The sequence below is a fragment of the Macrobrachium nipponense genome, chromosome 39 (genome assembly GCF_015104395.2).
Source record: "Macrobrachium nipponense isolate FS-2020 chromosome 39, ASM1510439v2, whole genome shotgun sequence".
In the NCBI taxonomy this organism is placed as follows: domain Eukaryota; kingdom Metazoa; phylum Arthropoda; class Malacostraca; order Decapoda; family Palaemonidae; genus Macrobrachium; species Macrobrachium nipponense.
In genome coordinates this window covers 36,759,774-36,785,518 of record NC_061099.1, presented here as the reverse complement: position 1 = coordinate 36,785,518, position 25,745 = coordinate 36,759,774, and the positions used below count along the sequence as shown (strand labels likewise).

General features: G+C 37.8%; 1 protein-coding gene and 1 long non-coding RNA gene across 3 annotated transcripts in view; one reads left to right on the top strand and one right to left on the bottom strand.

Moving 5' to 3' along the window:
• Positions 1-25,745, bottom strand: part of LOC135210309 (uncharacterized) — a 163,616-nt gene that overhangs the window by 73,306 nt on the left and 64,565 nt on the right. The gene's annotated exons all lie outside the window — the stretch shown is intronic.
• Positions 8,298-14,756, top strand: LOC135210306 (elongation factor 1-alpha-like). Of its 2 annotated transcripts, none has more exons than XM_064243189.1 (3): positions 8,298-8,455; positions 12,103-12,883; positions 13,934-14,756. In XM_064243189.1, the coding sequence occupies exons 2-3, from the start codon at positions 12,131-12,133 to the stop codon at positions 14,564-14,566; spliced, it is 1,386 nt and encodes a 461-aa protein (XP_064099259.1). In that variant the 5' UTR covers positions 8,298-8,455; positions 12,103-12,130; the 3' UTR covers positions 14,567-14,756. The 2 variants fall into 2 exon arrangements, with proteins under 2 accessions (XP_064099259.1, XP_064099260.1); XM_064243190.1 differs by lacking the exon at positions 8,298-8,455 and adding an exon at positions 9,399-9,514.

The window sequence follows — 25,745 nt, the reverse complement described above, 5'->3', positions numbered from 1 at the left end:
ATAAAAGATTTCTGATCTCGGCAGTCTTTTCATTATGAACCGAGTCGTTCTATTTGACCTGGATTTATTTTAATTCGTATTGAACACTACGACATCAGTGTTGTTCTTTCACGTGAAATGAAGTGGTTGCTCTGTCAGAAGAAGGCGAAAGATCAAACGCTAACACGCAGCATTTTTTTGGATTTCATTTTTTCGTACCCGTTACGAGCAGGAAGTATGACATTAAATTCTAAGAAGGAAGGAAAGAAGGAAGTCTCTGAGAGAGCTTCATGGGAATATTGTCCAGTGTGTGGAATCTTCGAAGAAGGTGCTTCTTGGGTGCGATCAATGGTCACATCCGCATGCATGCAGAGACTCTGTGCCTCTGGTCTGACCGAGTTGTCCAAAAAGAGGTATACACTAGACAGTGGTTAGACTTGAGCGATGCATTCTTTTCAACATTGACTTAGGAGACATCTACTAGGGAGGACTTGTGGACGACTTTTCACCATGGTAGGCAATGATTGAATCAAACTGATTTAATATGGTGATTAAATCATTGATTATTTCATTTAAAAAATCATAACTTTTTTTATTTCTTTGATTTCTTCAAAATTTTAAGGCAAACAGATTGAAAAATATGGTTTGGAGGTTAACAAAAACTTAAGCATAACAGTGCTGCATCTGTTTGTTTTGATATAAAAAAAAATGCAAGTACGTACTTTAAGCCAGAACTGAAAACTGAAAAAAATGTCAATCGTAATTTTGTCATAAAATACATTTTGAGGAACAAAAAGGATTGAAAAAACATCTAACATAAAATATAGAACAAAATAAAAAATAAAATGTTGAATTTTCTATTTTTTAAATAAAAAAATCACCAACCATCAAAGATGATTTACAGTTATTTTCAGGATGTCAGTTTCAGTGATGATGCAGGGCTATTGGGAATGTAGACTTGTACCGCTTCTTGAAATTCTAGACGTTGGTCACTAAATGTGCTAAGACTGCCTTTAGGAGTTTTTGTCCCACGTGTAGTTATTTCAAGGTATTTTCTTCGTGCATTGCAATTATTGATTAGGCTCTTGTTTTTTTAAAGACACGTTGATTTAACTCCGGAAATGTAGTACCTACCTATCACGTCCAGTGATTAAAGGTTGTTTACACTTGAAAACAAATGAATAGCACATGAGATCTGTCAATTGGTGACAATTGAAGTTAGTTTTGGAACCAGTTACTACCACTGACTCGTTCTAATGACTAGGCTCAACAACTCTATCAAAAAGAAACTGAAAAACATCGAACATATAGCCTCTGGAATCAAAGTTATGAAGAACATGCATGGCCTTTATATTTAATCAGGTCAAAGAAATTGAAAAGATCTGTTCAAGCAGGCCTGTGTTCGATGTAGATGGCCAAATCTAAGTAACCGCCAGAACAGTATTTTATTATTACCGGTGACCCGGAAGAGTTTAGATTGAATGACCTTACGTGAGGGCATAGAGGTCAGCTTTTCAAAACATTCCAAGACCGCTCGATGGCTGCAGATTCTGAGTTGAACATTCCGCTGATCTGCGACCATCTATCGATGTCAGTAAAGTTTACAGATCAAATCGGGAATTATATGGTCATACTGCAGTAATATGGCACTTACGCCATGTTTTTGGTTGGACTCGGGGTCGGGGGGTGTAGGGGTCGGGAGGCGGGGGATTGGCGATGGAAGTAAATATAGCCGCGATCTGTCCGTGAAACATTGCACCTTCTGTCGTATCCTTAACCAAGGAAATTCTGTTAGACACGACGTCTGAAGCTAAATTGCAGTTACTAACTACCCGTATGTGTTATCCCTAAACCCTTGCGATCATTTGCTATGAATATTGTATTGCCACAATCGAAAATAGGCCTACCCATGAGGTTACTGTAGCGCTAACAACTGGAACATATTTTGCTCTGCCCACATCCCTCCCTCAGCGGGATAGCCACTCATCTTCTCCGATCCGCTGGTAGAATGCAGGGTTAGATGAGAAGGCGTTTAGGAAGCGGGTGATGAATGCACCGACTGGCGAAGAAAGTTTTATTCCGGGTACTTGGACGTCTATGGGCTGCCATGGTGTTTACTCCTGTGCTATTTTGCTTTTAGACCCATATAGCCTACTGCCGGGACTCCCATCTTCCGAAATTCGTAAATTCTCAAAAGTTTTTCCACTCTTCCGTACGATTTCTCACAAAAAAGACTAGAGATGGGATTCAGATGATAACATACTGGAGATCGTGCAAAGGACTTGAATCTTTTCAATATAACTACCAAAATTCACGCTCATGAATGACTGGGGATTCACGAGTAGAATTCTTAGAAATGTAAGAAAAATGTCATAGAAACTTCACGGCAGAGACCAAAGTTATGCCGCCTTCTGTTCTTGCATAAATTCTACAAGTGGTTATGCGGACGGCTGTAAGGACATATTCAGACTGATTTTTTTTCGTTAAGAAAATCTGAAAAGTATTTTCTTTAGTTCATCATGCTTTAACTTAGATTGCATTCTTATTCACCATACAGAATCCGCATTTCCGGAGATGATGGAGTTGGTAAGCCTGACTTCAATGGTGACCTTGGTAAAAGATTTAACCGCCAGATGACACTAGTGGATCCTGAGGGATCCCCAAGCGGTAAACTGATGTTTTATCACGACGAAAAGAATGAAAACCTCAGATAATACTAATAGTACCGGCTTTAAAAAAGACTATACACTTCCCTTGTCACCAGCCAATACCAATCAGCGTCGCAGGATAAAAGCGAGCAGCGTGGATTCCTTTACGGGGTAACCTTACAGTATTTCGGTTTGAGTTCATCGCCTAAAAATCCTAAGAATGCTGCTTGGCCGTACCGAGTCCGACCGAAGAAGAAGAGTGGTGTGCGGACTTCCGATTATGTTCTTACGGTTTGGTTAGTGCAAAGAAAAGTAATCATAGGGCGATATTATATAGTATTAGTACTATTGCTCTCTCTTTGCGCAGTTTGGTTGTGCATTCTTCTTGATTTATGAGTATAGGACGGTAACTTATCGAAAATGGGTTGCTGTTCCCTAACTTTGTTATGTTGAATTGAATTATGCAAGAGATGACGTCACTTGCAGCGGTAATGCTCATTACCATACACAGACATATTCACAAGTATCCGTTGGTTTGTGGTTGATAGTCTTATTTTGCCATTGAAAAACAGTTTTGGTGAAATTCTACTGTTTTGAGAAGCATCACTGTTTTTATCGGCAATTTTATGATGTAAACCATCATCTCAGGATTATATATATATATAATATATATATATATATATATATATATATATATATATATATAGTCTCATATATGCTTGATCTTGTCCTAGTCACACATACAAAACCACAAAATATCGTTTAATAGGGAATTCACCAAAGGATGAATACTTTAATGTGTATAATGGTTTGAAGTTCTGCTGATGAACCTCCTTGAGTAGGTGAGGAAGGTTTCTGCGTGGAAGTTCCTCCACTGTTCAACGGTCGTAGTATTTATGAATCAACTACCGTTGTTCTTTTTTTATTTTTTTTAGACCGTGACGGGGAAAGAAGATTGCTATATATCCCAAAGCCCCAAGAGCGAAAACAGCCCTGTACAGAAGGAAGTTCAGAAGATAAAGAAAGCATAAAATTAATAAGAAATAAACTGTAAATATCAATGGTATTCTATATAAATAAAATAAACAAGTAACATGATTTATTGCAGAGTTGCTAGTTCAACTGATGGTCTGTCTGAAATTGCTCTGAACACATTCCTCACCTGTTTTCAGAGGCCAGGCTATTAGCGAAAGTTAGAATTGGAAGTGCAGTATTTGAAACCTTTGGTAGCCTAACTGTATTTGATAGCTTTCTTTTTACAATATGATATTAATTCAAGTTTCTCTCTGTAGAAGATAAATTGACTTTTGATGAAGATTTAAGTGAAGATTTGTTTGATTCCAATTTAAGACAGAGTTGCCACTTTGGGGGAAAAAGGACCTTGTGGGCACTTTGAGGAAAAAAAGGATCCTGGGGGCACTTGGGGGAAAAAGGACACGGTGGGCACTTTAAGGAAAAAAAGGATCCTTTAGGCACTTCGGGTAAAAAAGACCCTATGGGCAATTTGGGAAAAAGGGACCCTGTGGACACTTTAGGGAAAAAAGGACCTTGTGGGCACTTTGGGGAAAAAGGATCCTGTAGGCACTTTGGGTAAAAAAGGACCCTATGGGCACTTTAGGGAAAAAAGGACTTTGTGGGAACTTTGAGGGAAAAAAAAGGATCCTGTAGGCACTTTAGGGGAAAAGGACCGACCCTGTGGGCAATTTGAGAAAAAAGGACCTTGTGGGCACTTTGGGGAAAAAAGGACCCTGTTGGCACTTTAGGGAAAAAAGGACCCTGTGGGCACTTTAGGGAAAAAAGGACCCTGTTGTCACTTTTAGGGAAAAAGGGAAAAAAAGGACCTGTGGCACTTTAGGGAAAAAAGGACCCTGTTGGCACTTTTGGGAAAAAAAGGACCCTGTTGGCACTTTAGGGAAAAAGGGACCCTGTTGGCACTTTAGAGAAAAAGGGACCCTGTGGGCACTTTAGGGAAAAAGGACCCTGTGGGCACTTTAGGGAAAAAAGGACCCTGTGGGCACTTTAGGGAAAAAAGGGACCCTGTGGGCACTTTAGGGAAAAAAGGACCCTGTGGGCACTTTAGGGAAAAAAGGACCTGGTGGGCACTTTAGGGAAAAAAGGAACTGCTGGGCACTTTAGGGAAAAAAGGACCTGGTGGCACTTTAGGGCGGAACAAAGGACCTGGTGGGCACTTTTAGGGAAAAAGGATACCTGGTGGGGCACTTTAGGGAAAAAAGGACCTGGTGGGCACTTTAGGGAAAAAAGAAAAGGACCTGGTGGAGCACTTTAGGAGGAAAAAAGGACCTGGTGGGCACTTAGGGAAAAAAGGACCTGGTGGGCACTTTAGGGAAAAAAGGACCTGGTGGGCACTTTAGGGAGGACCCTGGTGGGCACTTTAGGGGAAAAAAGGACCTGGTGGGCACTTTAGGGAAAAAAGGACCTGGTGGGCACTTTAGGGAAAAAAGGACCTGGTGGGCACTTTAGGGAAAAAAGGACCTGGTGGGCACTTTAGGGAAAAAAGACCTGGTGTGGGCACTTTAGGGAAAAAGGACCCTGTGGGCACTTTGGGGAAAAAGGACCCAGCTGTGATTATGGCCCAGATCCTCACAGAATATCAACCATGTTCGAGAGAACACATATCTTTCCATTTATTTGATTTAATAAAGTATTTTTGTTTAAACAAATGATAATGATTAGGAGACAGGCTGTGTTAGGTCATCAGGCGCCGATAAAAACACTTTAATGCGGTTCAAATTAAGAAATTTGTGAAGAATAAAGTAGTTACATGTGCACAGACAGGTTCTGATATTGTCAATCTGAAGGCGCATCAAAAAGCATATTTGTAATGAATTTTCACACAGACCCCTTTTTCATGTTTAATTTCAATTTGTAGTGAAATGATGTGATCAAGACATTTTTTTATTTTCCGGATTCCGTTTTCTCATATTTTGAATTATACTTGATATCTGGATGAGAGTAAGGTTACATGGGAATGTAATTCTGTGCAAAGGTAATGGTGACAAGCAGACTGAAAGAATTTTAGGGACAAAGTCTTCCGTAGTATATAGGTAAGAAAGATTGTAAGAAAGGATATTTAGGTCAAGAAACTAAAACAGGTGATAGAAGGTTCCCAGAAGTGTTTTCTATGCAACAGCTATGCAGGAAGTTTGAAAGTAAACCAAAATGAAAATGTTGACAGTGGACCTAGTGAAAGCTAATAATTTAACTGACAGAGAAGCAATTTAAAGCATGTTAAGGACGAATGGCACCAAAGGAGAGCTGTTAACAGTGATTAAAAGCTTTTGTGTTAGACTAGAAACCAGTAATATATTTGAGAGACTGACTATACTCTGTTTTTTTTTTTCATCTGTCCATCCGCCTGTGTGGTGTTTTTGTATGGCAACACTGCGTCCCGGGCTTTAGATAGTACATTCAGCTACATTCAACGATTATAATAATATCCTATTTCGAATATTAACGGTGTAATTCGCATACAGTAAATTATTAAAACACTTTTTCAGTTGCAAATGTACACCCAGATATCCTTTTATTTACCTAAAACTTAAGCATAGCGTACTATCTAAAGCCCGGGACGCAGTGTTACCATACAAAAACACCACAGGCAGATGGACAGATGAAAAAAACAGAGTTGAGTATAGTTTGCGCATGAAGACTTGGAGAGACAAGGAGGTATCAGAACATCAAGGCTGTATCATTGTGGACGAAGTGTTGGAAACAGCCAGAGAAAGGACGATAGATGCAGGGGCAGTTGTGGGATAATAAATTTACTGTGGATAGCTGGTGTTTGTAGATGATGCAATGCTATTAGTGGATAGTGGTGAAAGCGTTTAGGAGTATTTGCATGTGAGGAAGAGTAAGATTATTAATGTAATATGTAAACCAAGAAGATGGGACAATAAATACGTAGAACATATGGATGGTGGAAGAGCGGAAATGGTAGATACGTAGAGGTATACGGAAGGATATATAGTGGATGATGGGATGATGAAAAAGGAAGTGAAACAAAAAGGGTGTAGGCTGCGTGCAAAAGATTTGAAAGAGACCGAGGAGCCCATGGAACCCGTGGAGGCATTTTGAACCAACTCGTCATAATGGCGAGACGTTGAGCATAGGCGAAAGGATATGTCAGAATGAGTCGGGACAATTTGGTCATCTGGAAAGAATGGAAAACTGAAGGGTCATTATCCATTCTAACTCAGAATATTTCAGACAAGTAGAATAATGGTATCAAATATGTGCTTTGAAATAAAAAAAAAAAAAAAAAAAAACACTAAAAAAAAGGCAAATCAATATAAGAAAGGCTCAATGAAATCTGGAAATAAACTGGACTGAAATTCCATAAAAAAGTAACATTATTGATTTGTCTTGTCAGATCTTTATTATATATATATATATATATATATATATATATATATATATATATATATATATATATATATATATATATATATATATATAGGATGGTAGGGTTGGCAGCGAAATCATACCATGAGGGATATTAAGGAAGTTCCGTTTCAGATTATTAGATAAGTAAGACATTTACAGAAAAGTGATTATGGAAACGCAACGTATATATATTAACAGTGGCAGATAACACTATAAGAATCTGGTAAATGCTTCCGCCCGAAAGCTAAGTTGGGTGATCACACAGCTGAGATTTCACGCATTCAACGTTTAGGCATACATAAAGTTATTTATTCTTCTCAGCTTGATCAATTTTCTAAGATAGAAACGCATGAAAAAATAAAGAAAACAACTATCTCGAATATATAATAAGCTGAGAGGAAGAAGAAATTTCACGTAGTACTAAAAAATGGAAAGACGGTGAATAGCTCCTGATTCAAGCTTACTGTCCTCTCAAATCATACACGTACAATTTTATATATATATATTATATATATATATATTATATATATATATATATATACATATATATATAATATAATTATATATATATATATATATAATATTATTAGATTTAAGTAAGTGTAGTGTGTGTGTGTATGAAGAGAGAGAGTCAGTGAGTACTGTGTCATTTGATCGAAAAAGACAATCTTAATTTACATGCAAACCATGAAACGTGACAAGCGATGCATTGTAGAGAAATGTGTATTCGACAATTATTTTAGCGTGTAAATTAATCTCTTTTCCACTTAATTTTTCTTTGTGCGTTGAAAGATAGGGCCACGATGGTTACTAAATTTCAATGATTCGCCTTTTGAGTGTTTAGAAGCTCATTGCAGGCATCCTTCCATCTTTTCTATTTTCGATTATAATCGTTATTACACTTCTTATTTGGATGCAAGATAAAATTTTTCATCGGAATGATGGGGACAGCTGATGATATTTGTTTTACTAATTGTAATAATTAAATTTCCCACTTAAGCAAAGTATGATATGAAACACACTAAAATTTAATATCCGTATTTAATAATTATTACAATTTGAAAGTGGTAAATTTTTTCTCAACTTAGCGCAATTTAAAAAGTTTATTTATAATCTCCGTATAGCGCGCAGTGGTGCAATCCTTCAGATGAATCTCGCGCCAAAGTATCCGCTGGAAATATGCGCACGCATCCTTTCATCTCCGTCCAATCACAGCCGCCAGTCAGTGAGTGACGTTTGAGGAACATAACCAATTAGGAATGACTGGAGGAATGACGCTATGGATTCCGACCAATGATGGACGTCTGGGTGTGTGACGTCACTCTTTTCCAGCCAATGAAAAAGGACGGAGTGGATATATAGTGGTTACATCTCCGTATGTAGGTCCTTTCAGTCGTGCCAGTCGACGCAGGCTTGTTGTTAAGGTAAGGTCCGAAGAAAGGTCAAGATTTTTAGTGAAATGCAAAGAAAGTTTCAGTGATTGTTACGTTAAAAGGTGCGAATTAGTGGCCGTGAGATGTTGTTGTAGTGATTTTTGGCAAAAGCGAAGAGTGAAACTGAAAATTTTAGATGATTTGATAGCCACCGGCTGTCAAATGTTCGCCATGCTTCGCCCACCGGCACACGCTGTCTCGGTGTTTAAAGAACTATGGAGCCAAATATCAACTCGTTTTTAAGTCTAAAGCTTCAGTATTATAGATTTACATTCGTCAGTAACGTTTTAACGATACCGTAATTAGGGTTAGGGATGCTGAAATGAAAACATGAGGCATGCTTTGTCTCCATGGGGCTTACACGAGGTGGCCGCCATTACGGGGCTGCTGGCAACCTGCTGTTGTCGTTGCGCCCAAGTTCCTAGATCCTATCATTTCCAGCCGAGTTTTGGGAAGGCTCAAGTTTTTAAGAAATAATCCAACTTTGAAACACGAAAGATATATGAAACTTCCATAAAGGCAATGGGTTGTTGGCCGAACCAACTTCTAAAACATGGCTATGAAGAAAGAGTTCGACCTCGTGACATACGATTTGCTTACGAGCTTACTATATAATAAAAGATTAACCCCTGGAGGTTATTTTTATGGCTCGTGTTATTTTATATTTGCAGACTGAAGATCGAATTTTGCCCGCTAAAGTAAACTTCCCCGTATGGGCCCATAGGCGTGCGGGAGGGATTGGATTTTTCTGGCAATGTTGGTACCCCTGCTGTAGGAGACGGCTGGTCTGTCTGGGTGGGGCTTGCCTGTCCCCTAACGTGTAGTGTTGGAAGAGAGGGAGGTGGGTGGTTGGAGAACGAAGGGGGAGGGGGGGATGTAAGGGTAGGGTGGGGGAAAGGAAGGGGGAACCAGAAGAACGAGGGGGATTGAAGTTGTGGGAGCTTTCTATGCCTCAGCAGCAGCACTTCGAGTTCACGTGACGTAGAGTCTGTCTCACAACCACCGACCTTTGTAAAAGGGGAGCCGCACGCGTTCAGTTAATTTGTATAGGTGAGATTTTATTCATTTAGATATGCTTTCTCTTGCTTAAGGTCTTTGCGTCTCGAATATTTCGAATTTAAGGTGAAATCTTGCCAATCGATATGAAAGTCGATGGCATGGCAGCCAAGAGCCATACGGCGGATGGCCTGCTTAGACAAAAGTCTAAGAGGCTTTTAAGGTTCGGCTTTTCCTTGCAGTAGGTTGGCCCCACGTGGTTGAAGGATCAGTAGGCAGTACTACGCTGGAAGTGCAATTAATTTCGAAAGAGATAACAAACATACCGGTTGGATAGGTAGTCAACCGGTAGTCCAGTTTAGTCAACGCAGCCCCCAAACCATCCAGAAGCTGGAAGAAATACTTATACAGTAGTTATAATCTGTTGCCTTAGGTTTTAAGATTTTATTTCTCGACTTCCGGACCTGTAGATAGGTTTTGAGCTCTCCTCCCCTTTGTTTAATGGACGGTCAATAGGTCTGTTCAATTTTTAAACTAAACCTTTAAGGAGAATACCATGGCAAGAGAGGAAACGAGCTTTATATAAATTTGTAGAGGTACCTTTGTTAGGATACTAATCATTAAGAGGTCTTGATGAATTTTTCAGGGAAGCCAGTGGCCTCCCTCATGTTTGGGTTTTATAGTTTGTGTGTGTGAAATTAGTGTCCTTATGTGAATTGTCTAGCCACTGCAAATCCTTGTCAGGACAGTAACTTTGGTGATCATAGCCTTAAGGGCAGGACCACACTTCTGTCAGTTCAGGATGTTCTAACTTTTTAGGCCCTATAAACCTGGGAGATTACCCTGACAAGAAAGGAAAATTAGCTTTACTTCAAAATTTGTGCTGGTGAAATAAGGCTGGGTTGGGTTAGTTTTAAGGTTTTATTGAGCACTGTTCTTTGGTTACAGATAAAGCCTCCTAGCAGAGTTTGCATTTGAGTATTGTGGCACTAAGCCTGGTGATCAAAGCCTTCAGGCCATAGTAAGATTAAACTTTGCCAGAGTTAGTTCAGGATACTATAACCTTTTGTAGGCTTGGGTTAAAATTTTGGGTTGACTAGGCTTGCCGATTGGGTAATTAGGCTTTGGTATTGGTGGTAGTATTTATTTCACAGGGTTGTAAACCCTATTTGATAAGGAAAATGTGGACAGTATTGGTAGTATTTATATTTCATAGGGATGTAGTAAGACTTATTCATAAGGCAAATGGACAGTACAGCCTGACACCTTAAGGTAATTGTTTGCAGCAAATTGCAATACAGTGAAGCAGCCTGGTTAGGTAGTAGTTTGATACACCGTGGACAAGCTAAGGTTGGTAGATCTACAGTACTTATCCGCAGCGGCCTAGACTATGGCAGGTGGGGTTTCTCTGTGCAGTTATACCTACTGAACAAGAAATTTAGGTAATTTATTCGGACAACTGTAGTGAAACCCCCAGGGGCTAGTACTAAACACTGCGAAATACATTGGATGCCCCAATCCCTAGTGGATGTCGTATCCGCGGTTACGTTCCTTGCAGTCCATGCGGACTGCTTCTGTAGAAATACCTCTAGGTCAGTAAGGTTGAACCTTTAAAAGATATTCAAGCAGATGTGATCTCTCATGGTGGCAGGTAGGGTAAAAAACCGCATGGTACAGGGGTGGACCATGTACGATCAATGTACAACCCCAAGAAAAGTACATTATAACGTGTCCTGACACCGGAGTGAAGGTCTTTAGCTCCGTTTTATCACCAACAAGAAGTCGCGTCTGATGCCCATCTCCGATGTCAGGATGTGTTATAATTTACTTTTTTTTGGGATGTACACATTGATCGTACATGGTCCACCCCTGTACCATGCGGTTTTTTTACCCTATTGGTTGCACATTAGATTAGCCATATGGTAAGTCAGTGTTGTCATGTGGAGGCAGTCATTGCTGTAACTGCATCTTGCATGGTACACTACCAGTAAAGCTTAGTTGAAGTGGTGCTATGGCTCCCAGCTATTTCCATTTTGACCGCCCCACCTTTTTTCAACATAAGTTGACTTCTGTAGCTTTTAATAAGGTCCAAAGTGGTGAATGGCAGTGTCCAATGCCTGGGATTGTGTGGTTTTTCAAATGTTGGGCTGAGTAATTATGTAATTTTTTTTATTAATCCTGTTGTGCTGAGTACTGTTGTAATGTGGTCATGGTGAAGCCCTGTTGTAGCTTGGTATTAGGGTGAAATACAGAATGGTCACCTGGCGGCCGGCCACCTCTACCATAGCGTGATCACCTTCCTGAAAATCTGAAGTCAAGGCCTTTGTTTGTGACTGGAGAAAAACTACTTGAAAGGGAAATAGAGGTCTGGAGGTATTTGCTTTGAATGCTCGCTCCTTGACTAATGTTTATCCTGGATTACAGGATGTTGGTTGCGTAACAATAGAGCCGGCCATTTGGTGTTTTACCCTATACTTCTAAAATAAATTTAAAGTGATCAAGTGAGGATTTTGTTTTGGTTGTTAGTATGTATGTGTAGGTAGCAATGTTTTTAGTATGGATGTGGAGGTAGCTAAGTCATTAATGTAAAATAACTGCTGAAGCCTTACACAACAAACTTAACATTAAATTTTCTCTTTCAGATCGGAACCTAACCAATAACTTGCAAAAATGGGTAAGGAGAAGATTCACATTTCCATTGTCGTGGTTGGTCACGTAGACTCTGGCAAGTCAACCACCACTGGCCATCTCATCTACAAATGCGGTGGTATTGACAAGAGAACCATCGAGAAGTTCGAGAAGGAATCCAGTGAAATGGGCAAGGGTTCCTTCAAGTATGCCTGGGTTTTGGACAAGCTCAAGGCTGAACGTGAACGTGGTATCACCATTGACATCGCTCTCTGGAAGTTTGAAACCAACAGGTTCTACGTCACAATCATTGATGCCCCAGGCCATCGTGATTTCATCAAGAACATGATTACAGGAACATCTCAGGCTGACTGCGCTGTGTTGATTGTAGCTGCTGGTACTGGTGAGTTTGAAGCTGGTATCTCCAAGAACGGTCAGACCCGTGAGCACGTACTCTTGTGCTTCACCCTGGGTGTCAAGCAGCTCATTGTAGCTGTCAACAAGATGGACAGCACTGAACCTAAGTACAGTGAGAAACGTTTTGAGGAAATCCATAAGGAAATTACTGCCTACGTCAAGAAAGTTGGTTACAACCCAACCATTGTACCTATCATTCCCATTTCTGGTTTCAACGGAGACAACATGTTGGAGAAGTCTGACAACATGTCATGGTGGAAGAAGAGGAAGATTGAACGCAAGAGTGGATCTTATGAATACGAGACCCTCTTCGATGCTCTGGACAACATCGAGCCCCCATCAAGACCTACGGACAAGGCCCTTCGTCTTCCTCTCCAGGTGAGTTAGTTTTTTCACGTTATGATTTTCTCACAATTAGTATGGTTAGTCTTTTGGTTGAATCATTAGATGTAGCTGTGAAAGGTACTCATTTAAATGCTTTAATTCTGAAGATGCATTCAGTTTTGGTTTTGTTAAAAAAAAAAAAAAACCAGTTTTATGAAACAATAATGGAAGATTCAAAAGTAACCAGGGTTTCTAACATTGTGTGGAGAATGGTTGACTAGTAATATTTTCCTTCTCCCATTTTCTTCCATGTAGTTCAAGGCTCCCCAGCTAAATAAATTAACTTCAAGAACTCCAATATGTATGAAATGTTCAATTGTCAGTTTGGTGAAATTTGTAATGTAGGCGAAAAGACTTGAGGCCAGATCAGAATAACCAGTGAAGTAGTTTGATCATTGAAAGTATTAATTCTTCAATGTTGCAGTACTAGAATAAGGATTTTAATAGATTAGTTTGAAGAAAGGTCATCAATTTTCCCTTAATATATATGATGTTTGAGAATTTTCTTTAAGTATACAATTGTGTTCATTGTAGACTTCTCAGGAAGTTATTCCTCAAAGCTTAGTATATTTAGCAAATCATATTAATTAGTAACTGCTCTTGGAGTTATTATCCGTACATATTTGACCAATTATATATATCTACTAACTGCTCCTGGACTTTATTTCTATATATATATATATTTATATATTTGACCAACTATATACATCTAGTAAAACTGCTCCTGGACTTATTCTCATATCATTCTTTAATGCATGTGATGCAGGTCCAGGGAGAGGAAAGCTTTATATATGCAAGTTGTGTGTACTTACATGCCACTGTTTATATAAGCAACATGAGTGGATTTCAAGTGTTAAACTACATTTCCGGGAGTTATTATAATTTTTTGTGTGAGGTGGTGGTGGTTGTGGTGTAGCTGAAGCAGTTACTAGAGAAAGGCATGGATAGGTGCAAATTCTGGCAACAAAGAAACTGTTATTGTGTTGGTGCAAGAGTGTTCCTTTTGAAACACCACAGTATAGTAATGGATATATTTCCTTGCAGGATGTATACAAAATTGGTGGTATTGGAACAGTGCCTGTTGGACGTGTGGAGACTGGCATCCTTAAGCCCGGTATGGTGGTCAACTTTGCACCAACTGGACCTACCACTGAGGTAAAGTCTGTTGAGATGCACCACGAAGCTCTGACTGAGGCTGTTCCTGGTGATAACGTTGGCTTCAACGTTAAGAACGTCTCTGTCAAGGAGTTGAAGAGAGGTTTTGTAGCATCTGACTCCAAGAACGATCCTGCCAAGGAGGCCCAAGATTTTACTGCTCAGGTTATTGTGCTAAACCACCCCGGCCAAATCCAGGCTGGATATTCCCCTGTGCTCGACTGCCACACTGCTCACATTGCTTGCAAATTTGCCGAATTGGTGACAAAGATCGATAGGCGTACTGGTAAGGAGCTCGAGGCTGCTCCAAAATGCGTTAAATCTGGAGACTCCTGTATTGTAAAGATGGTACCTACCAAGCCAATGTGTGTAGAAACATTCCAGCAATATCCTCCCCTTGGTCGGTTTGCTGTCCGTGACATGAAGCAGACCGTAGCTGTAGGCGTAATTAAGGAAGTCACCAAGAAGGAAGCTGGTGGCAAGACCACAAAAGCTGCTGAAAAAGCCCTGAAGAAGAAGTAACCTACATCTTAGAGACCATAATTGGTTTGTACTGTGTTATCTAGTCTTTAAGATGTATGGTTTTTATAAAAATAAAGCTTAAGGAGGTTATTAAACATTGTTTTTGTCCGATGCTCTAATTGTCATGGAAGGATTCTTTTAAGTTTTCCACTAAATGTATCTTATGTTTAATAAAGCCTTATTACTCTTATTGCTGTTGACTTGCCAGAAGCAGTAATTTCAATGTCAGTTTCAGGTTGCAGTTCCATAGTTCATGTAATACTTAGTAAAATGGTTTTAAATGTTGACATGTATGTACCTCAGCAAGGAGTTATACAATTTACAAATGAATTACAACATATTTGAGGAATGCTAGTATTTAAAAAGTTTCATCCCTCCAACTTAAGAAGGGAGTTGTTAGATGCTAATGTTCCTGTAAGCATTGGTTTAACAGTGTATGGGACACTTTTAGTGCCATATATGTTGATAATGAAATGTCAAAAGACAAAGAATACAGTACTTAAGTTTGTCGCATCCAAATTAGTGAAAAGCTTCAAGTCCATGTTAAAGTAACAACTGTATTGCATCTTACCAAGCAATAAAATGGCATTTGGCCAAGTTGCAAGTCCAAGGATTAATATTAGCATGTTCAAACTGGCTATGCTGGTAGCTTGAGTTATTGTCAGTGCCTGACAAGGTTTGTGTATGACAAATGTCGTGCCATTTAAAAAAAAAAAAAATTGAGAATCATGGTTTTTTATTACCTGAAGAAAAATTAATGTTTGGGAGTGCAAGTTATCAACATAAAAAAAAACTAAGCTCATTGCAATGTTAAAACTCCATACAAGCAAACACAGACCCAACAGCTACTGCATGCAAGAAGTTCAGGTATTTTAACTGGACCCTCTTAAGTAGGTTACTGGCTACATTTTGCCCATTTTGTGGGAAATAGAAATTGCCTGGTTTCAGGGATGCGTAAAATCTGTGTAACTTTGGGAAACTAGGTTAATACTGCAGATGGATTGAAGGTTTTACCCATAATTCTTTCAGGTGAGGGCTCAGCCAGCTTGTAAAGGGATTTTGGAAGTGTTACATAGTCTGTAAAAGGGGGCCCAAAGTGCTTTCATACAGCAGATATGACCAAAGTTTGCCTGCAACCACCTTTGAGCCCCCAATAAATTTAATTTGAATTTAGTCTTGCCTTTTGCTGGTCAGCCTATCCAACGGTCTTTGATGTAATCGGTAAAAGAGTGCAACTGTCCTCTAATGGTGGTTGTCTCAAATTTGAGTTGTGCACCTCAAACCATGGTTCACTGGTAAACTACTTTATCTTGTTTGCACAATTTAGATATTTGCAAAATTCATAAACTGCCCTTGGCCTTTGGGTATTACTGATGTATGAATCTTCATGATTTGTGGAAAAATTTCCTTACCTATCTGAAGGTGTGAGGATCTAAGCACACTAGTTACCAACATCCATTAAGTTCTGTCTGTTCCTTCAGTGAATCTTGCTTGTTTATTTTTGGTGGCTTACCTTTTTGGGTATTTCCTTTCTTGTAAAGGAATTTGTTCATTTATGGTATCTACTACTTTAGCCTTGCTGTTCTATCCATGGAAAGAAAATCAATGGGATATAGTTTTGAAAACCTGGACAATTAGAACTTGTACAAACTATCTGTTCAGTCCTTCTTGAGTTATAATTTTAACATCCCTCCACTTCTCTATTTGGTTTATCTGTCGAGATGTTGACAGCTAGGTTATATGCAGAAAACAAACCCTAGATATCTGACAACTTGCTGATTGGTTGTGGTAAAAACCTAATTGTATATCATTTACAAAAATCTCCAATCATGGTATTTTATTTAAAACATTTTCAAAAGGTTTACAACTGCAGTCATCTTTGGTTGTATTGATGTGATGCAACAGTGGTGGTTCTAAACCGTAGAATAATATATTTGATCTCGTATCTGCAGATGTTCTAACTGCTTTGAAGTCCAATGTCTGTCAATATATAGGCACTTCTGATCATTACGCTGTTGAGATGGACATAACTGTTAACCAATATACAGTATTCCTAATTCCGCTATTGGAAAATTTTCATGGAATGGTTGAAAGCCAGAGCCAGTTTGGGTTGCTTGTCAGACAGTATTTCAGAATACTGTATTAGATCCTAATCCTAGAAAGTTTAATGGAATGCTGATAGTTATTTTAATTAGATATGTCCCTAGAAGGTTCATCATTTTTAGGACAAGTGACCAACCATGGTTTGATGATTCACATAGATGAGCTTACTGCCACGACAGACCAAATTAAATGCATGGAGGCATTCATTCATGTGAAAATTACTGCGAATATGCAAGAGAAATTATAAAAATTCCTTGGAGAGGAAATGCATAGGAATTACTCTGCCTCTCCAGTGGTGAACCAAATTGACATATATCTGGGTCATGCTTGTCTTCCATTCCACCACTACTAACAGATGATGGTAGATTGGTTACAGGCCCTGGGGAATAGGCTGAACTGCTGCATCAAGCTTTTGAAGCTTAAGCAGTGCTAAGGATGTCACTCCCTGATGCATGTCATCCTGAACCTCTTTACAAAATTTCCATTCCACTCCAGGGATGTCAAGAAAATTCTGGATTATCTTTATTACCTGGGGTGGTAGTGTATTGTTTCCCGTGTTGAGTAGATTCTAAAGATTTTTCATTTAGTATTTTTGCAGATGAGCACAAGCTTAGTAATACAGTGCCTGTTGCCAAGAGTGGCATCTGTAGATTGCAGTAACTATGGGCCAATCTATTATTCCTGCTCGCCAAAGTTGCTGAAAATAAAGGATTGTTAGCTGATCGCCAATATGCATACAGGAAGCAACTAGGTACTTGTGATGCTGTTTTAGACTTTACTTGCCATTTGTAAGGGAACCTTGATAAGGTTTTTTTAGTGTAGAGTAAGTCAAACAAATTCTAGTGCTGCTTTCGATTTAGTAAAGCACTAGGCACTTTAATTATCATAATCTCTGAGTGGGTGGATATTTTTTACTAGGATTACTTCAAGATTTCTTTGCAGGTGGGCAGCAGTGTTGCTGTGGACGGGAGCTTTAGTGAACCAAAACTTATTGTATCTGGAGTTCCAGTGTCGTGTTCTTGGTCCAGGTTTATGTTTAGTGTATGCAAGTGACATAGTTGTTGACAAGGAGAACAAAATTGTCAAGTATGCTGCTGATGCAACACTTGTGGCTGTAGTAAAGTCACCACTCTTTAGAAATGAAGCTGCCCTCACCCTCAATCGGGACATGGACCGTATCAGGGATTCAGGCGTACGCTTGGTGGGATGTACGGTTGAGGCTGAACCTCCCGTTTTTTCCAAAAACAAAAACACTTTGATTAGAAGGTCTACAGATTTCCAACCCCATCCTCCCTTTTAGGTGGATGGTGCTTTGCAGAATGAGTTTGAAATTTCAGCAAATTCCTCATGAAAGTTATGTTTTCATAAGGCTTCATATAAAAATTTATAATAGTGGTAAAGTCCGTGCAAGCTGTTTTAGGTCTTTTGTTCTCTTGTTACTAGAATACTGTTCTTTGGTCTCTGGGTATTGATGTCTGCTTCTGCCAGAGATTTTAATTTATATATATATATATATGTATATATATATGACTGGTAAAAATGTTCTGTAACAACAGAATTCCATCTAATAAAAGGAGCCCATAAAAAAAAACACCAAAAATGTAGAGAGAAAAGTACTATATTTCAGAGGACTGCTGTCTCTCTCTTCAGGTATATGAATGAGAAAAGTTTACAGAAAAGGTGGGTGATTTTATACCCGAGAGATTTCGTTCCGCAAAGTAAGTCCAATTTTAGGTCACCGACCCCCGCTGATAGTCTTCCTTTAATCTTCTTAAGCGTTGGTTGAATGAACACTGCGTCGACGATATCTGATATCCAAGCCCCTTTTGAGATGTTCATTACCTGCTTCTCTTTTATTAAGGCCGATTCCATCATTTGACTCTTGTACCGGCAGTTGCTGCTATAAATTTACACATGACATATTCCAGTTTATTCTATGGTTATGTTCATTTATATGGTTGAAAATAGCCGAGTTGTTCATTCAACCAACGCTTAAGAAGATTAAAGGAAGATTATCAGCGGGGGTGACCTAAATTGGCTTACTTGTGGACGAATCTCTCTGTATAAATACCACCTTTTCTGTAAACTTTTCTCATTCATATACCTGAAGAGAGAGACATATATATATATATATATATATATATATATATATATATATATATATATATATATATATATATATAATATATATATATATATATATATATATATATATATATATATATATATATATATATATATATTATATATATATATTATATATATATATATATATATATATATATATATATATATATATATATATATATATATATATATATATATATATATATATATATATATATATATATAGAGGTCCACTTATATATATATATATATATATATATATATATATATATATATATATATATATATATATATATAATATATATATATATATATATATATATATATATATATGGATATATATATATATATTAAAGGTCCTTGGTGGTAGGTTTCTGTTTCCTAATAGTAGTTAGTACTTATTTCTTGGATCATCAACTTATAGCCTTTTGTTAGTCACTTTTTCGTAAGCTGTATTTCAGCAGAGATCTTTCACATCAACATTTGATCCCTGATCCCCTTTATCTGCAGAGAGCAACCAGATTTGCAGTAAATGTACTTCTGTTGAACGTCTCGGTGACAGAGGTTCTTTATTCCTCTTCTATCCACATTCAAACCTTGGGTTTCATACGCATCTCGGTTTCAGTTTTCTTAGACTTTTCTATGAAATTTTGTCCCAGTTACTGTAAGTTTCCTCAATATCCTCTTTTGTGACCCATTCTGCTTTTGGGTTCCTTGTTTTTGTGTTTTGTGCCTTTTTCGAGTGCAACTGCTAAATAAGCCATCATGAGGCCAAAGAAAGTTCCAAGAGCTAGCCCTTTTGGAAAAACGCCAAGAAACAGTATAGAATTAAGAAAGAACTTGGAGGCAGTTGCATGCCAATCTCTGCAAGGAAATTCTACAGCAAGCACTACTGTTAGTGAATTTAACCCCAGATGGGTCCTTGATGCCTCAAGTCCTGGAGGGAGATTCCCTTCCAAACAATAACCTCTCCTCTGTTTCCCCTCCTCTCCGTCTTCCATATGCTAGCAAATGTTTTCCATGAAGGTAAGAGTGGTGACAAGTGTTCATTTATTCATATCATTAGTAATTTATATTTATTTCTCATTGTTGTCTATATGTAAAACTGCGTTTCTTCCTCATAAAATGTATTTTTTCTTAATATTTTTGGGTGTCTGGAATGCATTAATTGTATTTACAATATTCCTTATGGGAATTATTGTTTCGGATTTCGTGGCAGGTTCTGGAACTGGTTATGTTCGAAAACAGAGGTTCCACTTCATTTGATGATTTCAATTTTTTATATTGTACAATAAGTGGCATATTCTGTATTTCAAGTCAGTGACCCCTGTGGTCTTATTCCATATGGCTAAGGCTCATCTTCTGAATAATAATAGTAATCCTGCCGTTAAGAAACCTATGAAACAGGGAAGCTAGTTTTTGTCCTGCGTTGAGTGGAGATGCAATGCATCAGTCGTGAAAAGGAATGTACAGGCTGGTTTTGTGTCATTTTTTCTTTACTGGTTATTTTATCAATACTATAAGTTACCCATTTCTTTTAGATGTATTTACTATCTATCTAGTGCAGTACAGTGTGAATACATATTGAAGGGTAACTGATTGCACATCTTTGAAGGAAACTGGTAATGGACATTTTAAATGGTTTGGAGATTGATTGATAGAACTGGAGTGAATGAATGATTATAAGGTACAGTATACTTTGAAAAGCACTGGAAAGGATTGATATTGCGGGTTAGGGAACTGCCAATAGTAATTTGTGCTTGTTTGCCTCCATTTTATAGAATTTTCTCCAGGTGTATGTTGATAATCTTGGATGATAGAGCCAGGAAACCACAAGTAGTTTGTGGCATTGTGTATATTCCAGAAGAACATTTTGTATCACTCATATTGCTTATAGAAATTATGTGTAAAATGTTTCAAATTGCTACCAAGGAAAGAATATATATATATATATATATATATATATATATATATATATATATATATATATATATATATATATATATATATATATATATATATATATATATATATATATATATATATATATTCGTGTTCTTGGTCCAGGTTTATGTTTAGTGTATGCAAGTGACATAGTTGTTGACAAGGAGAACAAAATTGTCAAGTATGCTGCTGATGCAAACACTTGTGGCTGTAGTAAAGTCACCACTCTTTAGAAATGAAGCTGCCCTCACCCTCAATCGGGACATGGACCGTATCAGGGATTAGTGTAGTTGGTGGGGTATGAGGCTGAACTCCAGTAAAACAAAAACACTTGATTAGAAGGTCTACAGATTTCCAACCCCATCCTCCCTTTTAGGTGGATGGTGCTTTGCAGAATGAGTTTGAAATTTCAGCAAATTCCTCATGAAAGTTATGTTTTCATAAGGCTTCATATAAAAATTTATAATAGTGGTAAAGTCCGTGCAAGCTGTTTTAGGTTCTTTTGTTCTCTTGTTACTAGAATACTGTTCTTTGGTCTCTGGGTATTGATGTCTGCTTCTGCCAGAGATTTTAATTTATATATATATATATATATATATATATATATATATATATACTATTATATATATAATTATATATATATGACTGGTAAAAATGTTCTGTAACAACAGAATTCCATCTAATAAAAGGAGCCCATAAAAACAAAACCAAAATGTAGAGAGAAAAGTACTATATTTCAGAGATGCTGTCTCTCTCTTCAGGTATATGAATGAGAAAAGTTTACAGAAAAGGTGGTATTATACCGAGAGATTTGTCCACAAGTAAGCCAATTTAGGTCACCCCCGCTGGATAATCTTCCTTTAATCTTCTTAAGCGTTGGTTGAATGAACCACTGCGTCGACGATCTGATATCCAAGCCCCTTTTGAGATGTTCATTACCTGCTTCTCCTTTTTTTTTTTTATTAAGGCCGATTCCATCATTTGACTCTTGTACCGGCAGTTGCTGCTATAAATTTACACGTGACATATTCCAGTTTATTCTATGGTTATGTTCATTTATATGGTTGAAAATAGCCGAGTTCATTCAAACCAACGCTTAAGAAGATTAAAGGAAGATTATCAGTGGGGTGACCTAAATTGGCTTACTTGTGGACGAATCTCTCTGTATAAATACCACCTTTTCTGTAAACTTTTCTCATTCATATACCTGAAGAGAGAGACATATATATATATATAATATATATATATATATATATATATATATAGATATATATATATATATATATATATATGTATATATATATATATATATATATATATATATATATATATATATATATATATATATATATATATATATATATATATATATATATATATATAGAGGTCCACTTATATATATATATATATATATATATATATATATATATATATATTAAAGGTCCTTGGTGGTAGGTCTGTTTCCTAATAGTAGTTAGTACTTATTTCTTCCTAATAGTAGTTAGTACTTATTTCTTGGATCATCAACTTATAGCCTTTTGTTAGTCACTTTTTCGTAAGCTGTATTTCAGCAGAGATCTTTCACATCACATTTGATCCCTGATCCCCTTTATCTGCAGAGAGCAACCAGATTTTCTGAACTGCATCACCAATATGCAGTAAATGTTACTGCATATATATAATATATATATTATATATATATCCCATATATATATATATATATATATAATATATAATATATATATATATAATATATATATATATAATATAATATATAATATATATATATTATATATATATGCACTGCATGGGTCTGTTGTGGTATAAAATCAGGACTGATGAACTAGTAATGTATTGTGCAAAGGAAACCCAGGTCTTCATGTACCTAAGTTAAATTGGTCAGTGATAAGATTTGAAGGTCAGTTATATATAGTGCAATTGGGAAGGGCAGGAATCCTAAGAATATTTTTATTACCCAGGAACAGTGCATGAAAGAATTGTGGGGAGAACTCCTGAAGGCTGTTGAATGCAAAATGAAGCTTTTCATTTTCCTTTTTTAGCCTATTGCCAGTGTTCTCATGTCTTAGATTTAAATGTGTACACTGCCTATCTCGATTTTTTTTTCTGGTACTGAATGGCTCTCAGCTTCAAGGTGTTTGGATAAGGGTCTTATTAACATTTATGTAGGCAAGATACTCATTTTTCTGTGGAAATTCTTATGACTATTTCATACAAACCCATTGATTATACTGTAGAGTATTCCATTTCACAAAATAGATCCCAGGTACATGGTTATTAGCTTACTGACCTGAGATTCTGATGGCAAGACTTTCATGTCAGCAAGTTTAGGGAGGTGATAGCACTGCTCCTGTCTTGGCGAGAATAACCAGCATGTCTTTGGCAAGTCCTGCCTCCTGTCATTCTTGAAACTGACTGTGCCTCACATAAACGCCACTAGCACTCATAGGTGCCTGAATCAGTGCTGATTGGCATCCGGCGTTCCTCCCTTTCATCTTTTGCCCCTCAGCCAGGAAGTGAGGGACAATCTTGGCTAGTGGGTGAATGACAGGAACCTCTTCATAACAGTTCCCTTAAATTGTACACCTCCAGAGATGCTTTTGTATTTAGATGCACTGGAGGCAGGGTGGCTGGACAGCTGTAGGGGATACTAGTTGCTTCAGGAGTGTCAATAACAAGTGGTGTGTACAGGCTATGTGACTAGGTATAAAATCTTCCCTGTCCCTAATACAGGAACCCCGTAGGCCTTCTGTACACCTCATGTGGTGCAATTTAGACATTACTTATGTTCTTTGCAGGGTCCCTTCAGCCCTTAGCTGCAACTTCTTTCATTCCTTTTATTGTACCTCAGTTCTTATTATCTTGCTTTCCACCCTCTCCAACCAGTTGATTCATAGTGCAACAGCAAGATTTGCCTCCTATTACACCTTTCAAACCTTTTCACTGTCAATTTCCGTTTCAGCGATGAATGGCCTTAATTGCCCCAGTGCTGGGGTGTATGCCTAAAATATATAAATCAATCAAAAAAGCTCGTCCTGTACAAGAATGAAAAATAAATCTTGTACAGGAAGAGCTTTTTTGTTCCCTGGGCATCAAAGGCTGGAGGCTGGTATCAGTAAACAGTCATCTCGTAGTTCATGATGCTACTCACACATCTTGATATCTTCTCTTTTGTATCTTGGTGGGTGGCAGCTCAGTGGGTAGCTAAGCTACTCAAGCTGTTTGGATGTAAAACCATCATGCTGTGGAGACACAGAAATCAGGCTGACTAAAGGGTGGAGGGGTATGGTATGCCTGGTGTAAAGCATTATCTCTAGGACATGGATATCTCATTTGCCAGAGATCACCATGTTTCTAATAAGATTTGAGAAGTCTTGCTCTCTTTGGGAATTGAAATTTCCTTGAATTTGGTTTCATTTGTCCTGTGAATCCTCTCTCGGTTACTGTATACCCTGAGGTGTGACTCCCTCAAATTTTTTGGCAATGGTATTTATGGTGAAGATGCAAAACTCTTGAGTTCCCAACAGAAGCATCATTCATTCTTTCCTCCCTTTGAGATTTCTGGTAATAGCCAATGCTTGTAACTGGTAAGAGCTGTACTTGAATACTAGTGAAGGCCATGTCATTTTACACCTGAGTGTAGTATTGTCTTTTCATGACTGTGGGCTAGTGCAAGAAAGAAGCCATATGAGATCTCCTCTGGTAAGGGGCATTGCTTCATCCTTTGCATTTTGGAAGAATTTTAAGGTGTCACAGACAATGAGGGCTGGTGTGGAGCTGCCACACCTGTGGCACTTGTATGTGTGTGGTATAATTTTCTTGGCAAGTACTAAAAAGCATATTACTATCTTGATCATTACTCGTCTCAAAGGAATGAAACCAAGAATGATGCTTATCTCTTGTTGGGATGTTACCCTTAAGTCCTTGGATTCATTTTCCTTGAGTCTTGTGGTTGCAGCATGTATGTAGCTACCAAGTTCCTGTTGGACCGAATAGTGTCTTCTCTAAGGTTTAAAGCAAAACCAGTTGTATGAATGATGTGTAATCGGTCACTTCTAATTTTCTTGCTGTATTCGAGCCAGCCTTGTTGGATGCAACACACAAGAGTTTCCAGTCTATGACTATGCTTAGCCAATAGGGGAGAGTTAATCATCTGATATTTTCCCCTAGATTGGAGCTCATGCCACACTCCAGCATGGGGCCCTGTCTATCGAACCCCTCTTATGTTGTGTCAGATGGGCGTGTATGGGAACCTGCGTAACAGGAATGTTGAAATTTAAGGTTGCTCATACATAGCCATGATTGAGAGACAATTCCCCCTTTCCTGTTTGGTGATGGATCCTGTATTATGAAATATATAATTTTTCAGTTATAAGTAATGCCTGTTGTAAGAAAGTGAAAGGGTGGTTTGCACACTTGATATACCCACAGCATACCTGGTGAGCTAGTATTCCCTTGCTGTGAAAAAACATTGCAAGAACAGTGGGATGGGGGAGGGTAATTTGTGTATTATGTAAACTAATAGGTTTGTATTAGAAAACTAACTGGTGCTGTCAAAAACTGTCTCCCACAGCTGTCTGTGTGCAGTGCCTGAATATATGTATTGTTGGTCTCACTAAAAATGTTTTCAAGTAGAAGAGGTATGATAGCCTTTTCTTACTGCATTTCTTGTTACGTGTACATTGAGTGAGTTTGGAGAAAGACTTTCCTGTTCGTGTTCTTGACATTCTCAGACTTGCATATTGGCAAATTTCTCTATGGACCATATCTACTCATTATTCGTGGGAAATTCGTGTATTTGCAGTATATTTCTGAGAAATATCCACAAATTACTAAATTTTCATATTAATTTTGTGATTAAATGCACTTTTTGTGATAAAACTATTGAAAAATTCAGATAGAAGCATTTTTAGTCTGTTTTTCTTTAGTTTGAACTAACATAGTAGGTAGTGTTAAGCATTTTTATTTTATGGGTTCTAAGTATTCA

Bases quoted from the DNA above. Each gene is read 5' to 3' on its own strand.
- LOC135210306 (XM_064243189.1), top strand. From the start codon at position 12,131: ATGGGTAAGGAGAAGATTCACATTTCCATTGTCGTGGTTGGTCACGTA. The intron at 12,884-13,933 runs GTGAGTTAGTTT...ATTTCCTTGCAG, and splicing joins CCCTTCGTCTTCCTCTCCAG to GATGTATACAAAATTGGTGG.